The 12,699-nt window shown below is 50.0% G+C and overlaps 1 protein-coding gene across 4 annotated transcripts in view; it reads right to left on the bottom strand.

Annotated features, from left to right (window-relative positions):
* The window catches only part of TTC7A (tetratricopeptide repeat domain 7A), a 486,038-nt gene that overhangs the window by 349,670 nt on the left and 123,669 nt on the right, over positions 1 to 12,699 (bottom strand). For all 4 annotated transcript variants that reach the window (XM_073672075.1, XM_073672077.1, XM_073672079.1 and 1 more), the window contains 2 exons: positions 9,190 to 9,353; positions 6 to 69 (listed from right to left, as the gene is read on the bottom strand). In XM_073672075.1, coding sequence (XP_073528176.1) covers positions 6 to 69; positions 9,190 to 9,353 — 228 coding nt within the window. The remainder of the gene's footprint in view (positions 1 to 5; positions 70 to 9,189; positions 9,354 to 12,699) is intronic.

Raw genomic sequence — 12,699 nt, 5'->3', positions numbered from 1 at the left:
CTTACCATAGATTCGCTGATCAGAAGAAGTAGTAGAGCCTCCTCGATATTGTCCTGGGGGCAGTACAGGCTGGAAACAAACAGAAGTGAAGAATTAGTTTATATACCAGAGATACACAAGTGTTACTACACCGAGGGACCAGTAACAGAAAACAAGCCATGCATGATTCATGTGCCACCCAATACCCTCACCGGGCACCACATGCCGAATACTGAGAAGTGTCTGTACCATGGCAATGGCGATTATCAGTACAGCAAAGACTAAAGGGAGTAGAAATAACATTGCATTTTCTCTGTGGATTTAGTGGGATTTTTTTTTTTTAAATAATGTATTTTAGTACCTGCATTTTTTATGTGTTTTTTAAGTTGTGTTCGTGTGAGTCATAGATTATGTAATTTTAGGTCTCTTCTTAATAAGAACCCATCAGCACGGTCTGTATAGGCGCTTTTTCACTGATAAATATGATACCTTTTTTATAGAGATCCGATGTGCCAGTCATGAGAAATCTAAAGCAGAAGCAAATCAGGCTGGAAATGCGTTGGACGTGTGTCAATGGAAAAAGTCTAAGAGCACGGACACTGCCCCAAATCTGATTTTCATATATCTTCTATCCTAGATTTTTCATGACTGGCACATCGGATTTCTATATAAAAAGGTATAATTTTTATTGGGGTACAATCGCCTACACAGCTATTCCCCTACTTCTCTATGCAAGGAAGTGCTGACAGTTTCCATTTGTAATGTCAAAAACACCACCATGCTTGTTATTAATACACAGATGAGTTTTTTTTAGAAAAGAAAATACTGGTGGCCTATGGGAGAAAAATGCTAAATGGCCTAAAAAAAGAAGATGTAGCTTGAGCATTTACCCAGATCTACAAAACTAAAAAAAATTGCACGTAAAAAAAAAAGACCACAAAAAAATCTTCAGTAATTATTGTATTAAAGTGTCACTATTGACTCCCAGCAAACATCTGGCCACAATGATTAAAAAAAAAAATGGCATCTTTAGATGTATCGAGCACAGACCACTCCATGGTTTGGAGTGGAAATGGAGATGTTGATCCATGCAGCCTGTAATTGACTGCAGTGGTCAAGAGACTTGAGCAGTGCATCTTGGGATATTTTTCTGATGACCCGCTGCTCAAAGTCACCTGACTGCTTCAGCCAATCACAGGCTACAGGGACCAACGGCTGGTTGAATGAAGACGTCTCTACAATCATTTTAATTAGAGAGTGTCTATTGTAACATACCTGGCGGCGTCCTTGCATAGTGGTCCATCTCCCACTGTGCAAGAGCGCGCACTTGATCTCCAGTCCAGAATGTCTCTCTGGCTTCCCTCCATGCTGTCTGTTTGTGTCTGTTTCTGCTGCTTAAGGGCGGCGCCCGATCACTTCCTGCTTTTTGTACCTGCTGTGGGTCACACCCCTTGTGCGTCCTCAGCCTATTGCTGTCTGTCACCTGGTATATAGCTCAGCTGCTCCCATCTATTCCTGCCTGAGCATAGTGTTTCATTCAGTGTGTGCTTGCACTCTGAAGGTGCCAGGTCCCGTTCTGTGTTCTCTTGTCTGCCTATCCTGGAGGCTGTATTTCCAGGCCTGTCTGAACACGCTCCTAGCCTGTTCCTCCCGCCTTCTAGGGGCCGATTACCTAGACCCGTTCCTGTATCTTGTCTGACCTGTCTGAACACGCTCCTAGCCTGTTCCTCCTGCCTTCTAGGGGCCGATTACCTAGACCTGCTCCTGTATCTTGTCTGTCATGTCTGAACACGCACCTTGCCTGTTCGTCCTGCCTCTCTGGGGGCCGTATTCCCAGACCCGCTCCTGTATTCCGCTGCAGTGTCGGTCTCCTCCGTACACTCAGTTCCAGTCTGAACTCTCTCCTATCCTTTACCTGTTTTGCCTCTATGTCCGTTCCCTTCCTTTTTCTGCAGAGTCTGAACTCGTACCTAACTCCTGCTTGTTGTCTCTGTACTCCCGTTTGTGAGTTTGTGGTCCACTCGCTACTTCTCTGCTAGTACCCTGTGGGTGTCTGGCTCTGTCTTTCCCTTCCTGTCTGTTCCGTGTGAACAGAGCCCTGTCCCCCCTACTCAGCCTAGCCTGCTCTGACTCCTTTGCTCACCGCTCCGGTGGTTCTAGCCTGCTCTGACTCCTTTGCTCACCGCTCCGGCGGTTCTAGTCTGCTCTGACTCCCTTGCTTACCGCTCCGGCGGTTCTAGCCTGCCCTGCTTCTGCCCACTGCTCCGGCAGTCCTGTCCTGCCCTGCTTCTGCCCACTGCTCCGGCAGTCCTGTCCTGCCCTGCTTCTGCCCACTGCTCCGGCAGTCCTGTCCTGCCCTGCTTCTGCCCGCTGCTCCGGCAGTCCTGTCCTGCCCTGCTTCTGCCCGCTGCTCCGGCAGTCCTGTCCTGCCCTGCTTCTGCCCGCTGCTCCGGCAGTCCTGTCCTGCCCTGCTTCTGCCCGCTGCTCCGGCAGTCCTGTCCTGCCCTGCTTCTGCCCGCTGCTCCGGCAGTCCTGTCCTGCCCTGCTTCTGCCCGCTGCTCCGGCAGTCCTGTCCTGCCCTGCTTCTGCCCGCTGCTCCGGCAGTCCTGTCCTGCCCTGCTTCTGCCCGCTGCTCCGGCAGTCCTGTCCTGCCCTGCTTCTGCCCGCTGCTCCGGCAGTCCTGTCCTGCCCTGCTTCTGCCCGCTGCTCCGGCAGTCCTGTCCTGCCCTGCTTCTGCCCGCTGCTCCGGCAGTCCTGTCCTGCCCTGCTTGTGCTCGCTGCTCCTGCAGCCCCGTCCTGCTCTGTTCTTGCCCACCGCTTCGGGCGTTCCCTCTCTGCTGTGGTTGTCTACCGCATCTGCGGTTCTGTGACCCAGTCTGTACTGGGTCTTAACCTTTCTGTGCTCCAGCCCGTCCTTTCGGCCAGTACCTCCCTGCCTGCATACTCGCCTGTATCCACCCATCTGCATACCTGCCGTGTTTGCTTATATCCACCAGTCTGTGCCAGCCTAACCTGCCTGTTCCTGAGTCCCAGTGTGTACTGGGTCCTATCCCGCCTGTGTTCTTACCTGCTAGTGCCTCCCTGTCTGCACTCTAGCTGTGCTTGCCTGTACCCCTCTACCTGTATTGTTCCTGAGTCCCAGTGTGTACTGGGTCCTATCCCGCCTGTGTTCCTACCTGCTAGTGCCTCCCTGTCTGCACTCTAGCTGCGCTTGCCTTTACCTGCCTGCCTGCATACCAGTCGTGCCTGCCTATACCCTCCAGTCTGTGCGCCAGCCTAACCAGCCTGATCCAGTAATCCCTGTGTGGGTCAACCCCCGTGTCCGGAGTTTGACCTGGAGTAGCACCTGGTCCCTCTGCCCGGTTTCTCCCTGGTGCACTGGCGTCGTATGCCGTCGTGCCATCTTGGTCGGATCGGCCAGATACTTAGTCACGCCCCTCCAGGCACTCTCCGGTTCATGGTCCAGTGGAATCACTACAATCACACGCACACGCCGCTCAGCCCGGGCGTGTGCATAACAGCATGCTCAGGCCATGGTTCCCGTTGAGCCCCACGGCCTTCGCTCTCTGAGAAGTTTTCCAGCGAATACATGCATTAAAATAAATAAATAAATTTTTTTTTTCCTTTAGCTGAGTTCCAGGCGAATTACGCACCCGTCCAGATGGATCTATCTGCTCTCGTTCCCGCGGATCCGCTACGTTATTATGGGGATCCTAGACAAAGTCGTGCATTTGTGGAGCAATGCATGCTACACTTCAAGTTCTACCCTCTATGTTTTCCCACCGATCGGGTTAAGGTGGCATTCATTATGTCTTACCTGGCGGGTGATGCCTTGGAATGGATCAACCCCCTATATGAAACACAGGATCCGATCCTCCTGGACCTAATGGCCTTCCTGGTGGCCTTTCTAATGGTCTTCGATGATCCTAACCCGGAGGCTCCTGCTGAAGCTTCACTTCCCAATATCCCGGAGCAGCCCCAATGGGTAATGTGTGTGGGTAGCGCAATAGTCCTCCAGCCCAATGAGACTACTGCCCACCCAGAATCCTCACAGGGTGACTACGCTTTCCGGAATACTTCTCCCAACCTCAAGAGGCAGTCCAGACGTGCTAGACGTAGAGGCAAGCTGTCACGCCAGGGTCTGTCCTCCCTGAGACCTCCTGACCCCAACCTTGAAGTCCCTACTGAAGCTTCATCTCCCTGTATCCCGGAGAAGCCCCAACGGGTAATGTGCGTGGGTAGTGCACCAGTTCTCCTGCCCGAAGAGACTTCTGCCCATCCAGACTCCACACAGGAGAACTTCCTGCACCCGGCATCAGATGCTTCACCCACTTTAACCGGTGTGCATGTCCAAGGATGCTCCAAAGCTGTGGTTACCTCAGAGTCTGTGCACCTCTACTACCTGGCGGAGGACCCCCTGTTGCCTCCTGAATCCTCCGGGATACCACTCGATGACAAATGGAGAGAGAATTCTCTACACCCGGTACTCGATACTTTGTCCGCTTCGTCCTGTGAGCCTGACAATGGGTACCCCAAAGTGGTAGTTACCCCTGAGTCTCTACACCCCTCCGACCAGGCGGAGGACCTCCAGTTGTCTCCTGAACCCTTCGGGGTGCTACCTGGTAGCGAAAGGACAGAGACTCTCCTATACTCTGTACCTGATACCTCGCTCGCTTCGTCCAGTGAGTCCAACCTAGTGTACTCCGAAGCAGAGGTTACTCCCGAGTCTCTATACCCCTCCGACCAGGCGGAGGACCTCCAGTTGTCTCCTGAACCCTTCGGGGTGCTACCTGGTAGCGAAAGGACAGAGACTCTCCTATACTCTGTACCTGATACCTCGCTCGCTTCGTCCAGTGAGTCCAACCTAGTGTACTCTGAAGCAGTGGTTACTCCCGAGTCTCTACACTCCTCTGACCAGGCGGAGGACCTCCAGTTGTCTCCAGAACCCTTCGGGGTGCCACCTGGTGGTAAATGGACAGAGACTTTCCTATATCCTGGATCTGATACCTCGCTTGCTTCGTCCAGTGAGTCCGACCTAGTGTACTCTGAAGCAGAGGTTACCCGTGAGTCTCTACACCCCTCTGACCAGGCGGAGGACCGCCAGTTGTCTCCAGAACCCTTCGGGGTGCCACCTGGTGGAGAATGGACAGAGACTTTCCTATACTCGGTACCCGATACCTCGCCTGCTTCGTCCAGTGAGTCCGACCTAGTGTACTCTGAAGCAGATGTTTTCTCTGAGCCTCTGCACTCTTCTGACCCGGCGGAGGACCTCCAGTTGTTTCCTGAATCCTCCGGGGTACCACCAGAAAACAAAGAGACAGTGACTTTTCCTCATTATGTACCTGATAACCCGTCTATTTCTTCCTGTGAGCTTGACAAGATGTACCTCGAAGCAGAGATTACCCCCAAGTCTCTGTCCCCCTCCAACCCGGTGGAGGACTTCCAGTTGTCTCCTGTACCCTCTGGGGTGCCACCTGAAAATATGTGGAGAGAGACTTCCTTGTGTGCTGTTCCTGGTACTCCACCCGTTTCGTCTGTTGCTAAGGGTGGCTGGATGGGAGGTAGCATCCTAGCTACCCAGAGGAGACCAGTTTTTCCGGTGGACAGGGGAAGTGATCTCTTCGAAGTGAAGAATTGGCCCTCGAATTCCCTGCGGAAGATTCTGGCAGGCCTGAAGAAGAGGGGGCGTAAGGGGGGGGGGTACTGTAACATACCTGGCGGCGTCCTTGCATAGTGGTCCATCTCCCACTGTGCAAGAGCGCGCACTTGATCTCCTGTCCAGAATGTCTCTCTGGCTTCCCTCCATGCTGTCTGTTTGTGTCTGTTTCTGCTGCTTAAGGGCGGCGCCCGATCACTTCCTGCTTTTTGTACCTGCTGTGGGTCACACCCCTTGTGCGTCCTCAGCCTATTGCTGTCTGTCACCTGGTATATAGCTCAGCTGCTCCCATCTATCCCTGCCTGAGCATAGTGTTTCATTCAGTGTGTGCTTGCACTCTGAAGGTGCCAGGTCCCGTTCTGTGTTCTCTTGTCTGCCTATCCTGGAGGCTGTATTTCCAGGCCTGTCTGAACACGCTCCTAGCCTGTTCCTCCTGCCTTCTAGGGGCCGATTACCTAGACCCATTCCTGTATCTTGTCTGACCTGTCTGAACACGCTCCTAGCCTGTTCCTCCTGCCTTCTAGGGGCCGATTACCTAGACCTGCTCCTGTATCTTGTCTGTCCTGTCTGAACACGCACCTTGCCTGTTCGTCCTGCCTCTCTGGGGGCCGTATTCCCAGACCCGCTCCTGTATTCCGCTGCAGTGTCGGTCTCCTCCGTACACTCAGTTCCAGTCTGAACTCTCTCCTATCCTTTACCTGTTTTGCCTCTATGTCTGTTCCCTTCCTTTTTCTGCAGAGTCTGAACTCGTACCTAACTCCTGCTTGTTGTCTCTGTACTCCCGTTTGTGAGTTTGTGGTCCACTCGCTACTTCTCTGCTAGTACCCTGTGGGTGTCTGGCTCTGCCTTTCCCTTCCTGTCTGTTCCGTGTGAACAGAGCCCTGTCCCCCCTACTCAGCCTAGCCTGCTCTGACTCCTTTGCTCACCGCTCCGGTGGTTCTAGCCTGCTCTGACTCCTTTGCTCACCGCTCCGGCGGTTCTAGTCTGCTCTGACTCCTTTGCTTACCGCTCCGGCGGTTCTAGCCTGCCCTGCTTCTGCCCACTGCTCCGGCAGTCCTGTCCTGCCCTGCTTCTGCCCACTGCTCCGGCAGTCCTGTCCTGCCTTGCTTCTGCCCACTGCTCCGGCAGTCCTGTCCTGCCCTGCTTCTGCCCGCTGCTCCGGCAGTCCTGTCCTGCCCTGCTTCTGCCCGCTGCTCCGGCAGTCCTGTCCTGCCCTGCTTCTGCCCGCTGCTCCGGCAGTCCTGTCCTGCCCTGCTTCTGCCCGCTGCTCCGGCAGTCCTGTCCTGCCCTGCTTCTGCCCGCTGCTCCGGCAGTCCTGTCCTGCCCTGCTTCTGCCCGCTGCTCCGGCAGTCCTGTCCTGCCCTGCTTCTGCCCGCTGCTCCGGCAGTCCTGTCCTGCCCTGCTTCTGCCCGCTGCTCCGGCAGTCCTGTCCTGCCCTGCTTCTGCCCGCTGCTCCGGCAGTCCTGTCCTGCCCTGCTTGTGCTCGCTGCTCCTGCAGCCCCGTCCTGCTCTGTTCTTGCCCACCGCTTCGGGCGTTCCCTCTCTGCTGTGGTTGTCTACCGCATCTGCGGTTCTGTGACCCAGTCTGTACTGGGTCTTAACCTTTCTGTGCTCCAGCCCGTCCTTTCGGCCAGTACCTCCCTGCCTGCATACTCGCCTGTATCCACCCATCTGCATACCTGCCGTGTTTGCTTATATCCACCAGTCTGTGCCAGCCTAACCTGCCTGTTCCTGAGTCCCAGTGTGTACTGGGTCCTATCCCGCCTGTGTTCCTACCTGCTAGTGCCTCCCTGTCTGCACTCTAGCTGTGCTTGCCTGTACCCCTCTACCTGTATTGTTCCTGAGTCCCAGTGTGTACTGGGTCCTATCCCGCCTGTGTTCCTACCTGCTAGTGCCTCCCTGTCTGCACTCTAGCTGCGCTTGCCTTTACCCGCCTGCCTGCATACCAGTCGTGCCTGCCTATACCCTCCAGTCTGTGCGCCAGCCTAACCAGCCTGATCCAGTAATCCCTGTGTGGGTCAACCCCCGTGTCCGGAGTTTGACCTGGAGTAGCACCTGGTCCCTCTGCCCGGTTTCTCCCTGGTGCACTGGCGTCGTATGCCGTCGTGCCATCTTGGTCGGATCGGCCAGATACTTAGTCACGCCCCAGGCACTCTCCGGTTCATGGTCCAGTGGAATCACTACAATCACACGCACACGCCGCTCAGCCCGGGCGTGTGCATAACACCTATGAAGGGAACATTTTGTTGTCTTGCCTAAAAGACAACTTCTATCTTATTAAAAAGGATCGGCCACCAGATTTTACAATACAAGTGTTTACGTAACTAAATAGATGTTAAACCTGATGATGCTAGTTTAAACTCAATCTCTGCCAACCTTGTCTGATTGAAGACAGCTCCCCAGTGTCCCTCCTCCCTGCTGCTGGTTAATCTTAGCCTGATTGCCAGCTCCATAGTGTGCCTCCTCCCTACTGCTGGTTAATCTTAGTCTGATTGATAGCTCCATTGTGAGCCTCCTCCCTGCTGTTGGTTAATCTTAGTCTGATTGATAGCTCCATTGTGTGCCTCCTACCAGCTGCTGGTTATTATTAGTCTCATTGATAGCTCCATTGTGTGCCTCCTCCCTGCTGCTGGTTAATCTTAGTCTGATTGACAACTCCATTGTGTGCCTCCTTCCTGCTGCTGGTTAATCTCAGCCTGATTGACAGTTCCTTAGTGTGCCTTTTCCTTGCTGCTGGTTAATCTTAGACTGACTGACAGCTTCTCAGTGTCCCTCCTCCCTGCTGCTGGTCAATCTTAGCCTGAATAACAGCTTAGTGTGTCTCCTCCCTGCTGCTGGTTAATCTTAGACTGACTGATAGCTCCATAATGTGCCTCCTCCATGCTGCTGGTTAATCTTAGTCTGATTGATAGCTCCATTGTGTGCCTCCTCCCTGCTGCTAGCTAATCTTAGCCTGATTTACAGCTCCTTAGCTTGCCTCCTCCTTGTTGCTGGTTAATCTTAGTCTGACTGACAGCTCCTCAGTGTCGCTCCTCCTTGCTGCTGGTTAATCTTAGCATGACTGACAGCTCCTCAGTGCCCCTCCTCCCTGCTGCTTTATTTCAGCCCACCTAGCCTGACTGACAGCTCCTCAATATCCCTACTTTTATAAAAAAAATTATTCCTCATTATCCCTCCTCCCTGTCGATGCGGAGATCTCACCCTGCTCAGTATAAGCTGCAGATGTCAGTCAGGCTGAGTGGACGAAGACTAAAGACACGAACTCCTGAGCTCTCTCATTCAATAGCTGGACTCATAAAATGCTAATATTACTATTTGGATTATGCAGAAACTCAGACATACATTTTCAAAGTAAATACACCAGCCACATCAGGTGTAAGATCTATTTAATAACGTATACGGTTTGTATTGTGGAATCCGGTGACAGATCTGCTTTAAGGCCCATCAGTGTAGGATATATACAAGTGGATACAGAAGTACTATTCTGAAACTTTGCACATTTGAAAGGATAGTAATAAAATAAGATAACGTGTGCGTGCCAAAAAGTTTCTTACTGATCTCCAGAATGAATCTGTGGTTTGTGGTTGACGACCCCATAAGGGAAAGAACTTTCATTTCTGTTCACCATCAGTTCTGGTAAAGGACTGTTCAAGGGACTCCAATAACAATTCTCACTTAATGAATGGAGTAAAACCTCTGCCAGCTGCCTGCTCGCCGCCTGGTCAACAAGAGGAAAAAAATATAACAAAATTAGGAACCCAAAAGTAATGCACGTGTAATCCTCCGAGAGCGGAATAATCTGCTGTGCTCATTTATTGTGTGTAAGCAAATGATCATATCTAGAGATTTCATTGTGCGGAGCCACAACCCCCTGACTAAGCCCCTAATAATAGCCGGGATATGAGATTATAAAATCCTGTTCAATGTCACCACTCTTAAATGGTTACCGGCCAGGAGAGGGAGGACGGGGAGAGAATACACAGCCGCCAGTTACATTCAATTCTCCTGCAGTCTAAATGAGCCCTCGTCTAATAATGGTCACAAGGGAACAGAATATACTGTTATACTATACGCCCCAGAGATTTATACACCCAATGTGCAAAGTATAAAGGTGGCGTCCGTCAATCAATGTATAAAATACCATGTAATAACATCAATTCACGCAATAACCTCCTGCATCCTAGCGAGTCGTTAGGCCTGGTCATTAGGGGGTTAATTGTAGGGATCCGGTAATGAATAGATCTGATATTGGGCTATTTGCACACTCTGGTATGATCCGGCCAGATCGCTGCAAATATTGTGGGAAAGGGCTTTTTTTTTTTTCACTTCAGCAATTAAATTTTTTCCTTCCCTTCTTCCAAGAGCCATAACTTTTTTTTCCATCGATTCAGCCTGTTTTTTCCTTCTGCGGGATGAGTTGTAGTTTAGAATTGACAACATTCATTTTATATGATAATGTACAGAAAAAAAAATCCAAGTGGCTAGAAATGGTAAAAATGTTTTTTTTTTTTTAATTTCCTCTCTATGGAGTTCAGTGACTGATAAACATTACCTTGCAAAATTATTTTTCAGATTAGTACAAAACATATAGAATTCTGGCGTAAAAAGTTTTGAAAAGTTGCAAAATTTGGGCTAAATGTGAGACTGTGCTAAAACTATGCGCCTTTCGGCGGCGTCATGCCATTTTTGCCCAGCTCTGACATAGTGGGTATGGCAACCCACGCTCGTCAAAAATCATGTTGTTTATTACACCACAAATCGTATAGTCTCCGACTGGAGTAAGATATGTGTTGAGTCGCAAATGGAGCCGCATGCCACTCATCAGCCGCTCCTGATTCATGTCCCTCTTAATGAATCCAGAGCGTCTGTCTCCAGCACGTCCCCTCATCAAAACCGGTGTGAAAAATGCCAGTCTTGATGAACTGGGGGCCATAGTTTTTTTTTATTTTTCTGTCCACAAAGCTGTGTAAGGGCCTAATTTTTGCTTTGTGAGCTGTAATTTGTTTATACGCTTTAGGGATACAAAAAGGTGCAAAAAGGTATTCTTAAAAGTGGCCGGCCATACGCAACAGTACCTACATTACATTAAATGATATTTTATAAATTTTTCATGTATTTTTTCAATATATCACCTGTAAGTGACAAGAAAACTACTGGTCTGAAGAACAACCGCTCACCGGAGTAGGAGAAGCCGTTCTCCCCTACACAAAGATCAGCGGATGACAGTAACCAGAGTGGACAGAACGCAGCTAACGCCTCGATAATGGACACAAAAGCACACGGAGGATCGAAGCAAATAATCCCGGATCACTAATGGTTATAAATAAAATTGGCCACACAGTGAGACAACGTGAGGGTCCCACATATCCACTGTTATATCTCCTGTTGGATATGAACAAAATATCCATTATAATACAGTGTGGTATAATTGCTGCATAATGATGGAAACTTATTTCTCTCTCTTACTTTTCTTTTTCATATCAGTTTTGTATGTTTGTTTTTATTCAATAAATATTATTTTATGCAAACAGATGTTTTGATCAACCTCCTTATCACATTTTAGTAAAGTGCCGTAACTGAAAAATGGCAATTCTTGTGTTTTGATACTTTTCTTTCTTTACTTGGTTTACCATTTGGATTAATCATTTGTATCTTTTCATTGAATGGACTTTTACAAAAGCGTCAATATCAAATATGTTCATTTTTCTATTATATTTAAAAACATACATAATAATTTTCACCCACTTTTGTTATCCCCCTAAGGGTCTTGAACCCATGGTTTGCGTAGGACAGCAAAGATGGCAGCGATGGGAACCTTCATCAGGCACCAGCTTCCATAGAAACTAATCAGCATTCTGTGATCGCATGGGATCTGATGGGCGCCGGAACACAGATCCACACACAACCCAACCATTTAAAGGGACTCTGCCAGCACACAATGACTGTTCAAACCAAGTACAGGCGCTTGGCACTTCATGGCGGGGCCAAACATTTAAGTAAACCTTCCCACCTGCTTGTTTTCCATTTAACTCCACCTTTCTCTGACTCTATGAAGCCAGAGCTGTCAATCAAAGAAAAGGAAGGAGGAGATAGAGTGTATGACCAGCTAAAGTAAAGCTATTCAACAGTCCCACCTATGAAGATCTGTATAAAGATTCTCCATTTTATACACCTACAAGATTGCATACCATTGATCTGTTGTCACGGGTGTGTCAGAGGTGACAGACAGTCGCCCTGCAGTTGGTTGCAGGAGATCTCTACGTTTGGCATTATAGACAGCTTCTTAGATGAGAGGCTGTCTCTAGGACCTAGCGGCTACCTCCCTTTGGTTAATTAGCTCCCTGGCCTGTGTGCACAAATACCTGGTGTGTCTGAGAGGGAGGTGCCGGCGATATTCATTACTACTTGTAAGGCTTTAGCAAGAGCAGTACGTCGACCTCTCCGGAGCTTGAGGCCGTGTGCGCATTTGTCCGGAGTCGTCTAAAGCTAAGCAATTCCCCCCTATTTGTCTACCCTTGCTGTCTATAGAGTCTAGTGGAGATCGACTAGTGCTTATCTCCTCCCGTCCCTGGCCTTAGCCATACGCCAGGGAAAGTCAGGGCGAGGCACTCGAGCGGCGATTGGTGCAGAGCCAATATAGGGACGGTAGTTGAGACAGGGTGACACTAGACCAGACTAGGAGGTTTCCATTCCCCCCTTTCCCTAGTGTCTGGGTTCCCTTTCTCTCTTTCCTCTGTGTTGCACTAAGTCTTTCCCACACCTGGTGTGACATCTGTGGTTTCTTGTAGTTGTAGGGCTTGTCAAGCCGTAGGTACCATGTGCCTCACCTGGTGGCCATGTCTGGTCGTTTCCAACTTATAGACTTTTATTAGCACAAGGATTATTCAGTTTAAAAAATCCAACTTCATATACTCAATGAGAAAAGTCCCGTGTAAAAGAGCAGGGTCTATCATCAGGGTCTATCAAGTTAGGATCCTCATGTCTTGATCAGAGTAGACAGTGGTTTCATAGAGTTTCTCTTGCACAGGAGGACCTGTCCTTTCCGGAATTATATAGACAACCCA

Source organism: Phyllobates terribilis, unplaced genomic scaffold (genome assembly GCF_046119375.1).
Source record: "Phyllobates terribilis strain yellow unplaced genomic scaffold, ASM4611937v1 Scaffold_3__8_contigs__length_932513732, whole genome shotgun sequence".
Taxonomy (NCBI): domain Eukaryota; kingdom Metazoa; phylum Chordata; class Amphibia; order Anura; family Dendrobatidae; genus Phyllobates; species Phyllobates terribilis.
Note: the sequence above shows the minus strand (reverse complement) of the source record. Positions and strands in the feature narration are given on the sequence as shown.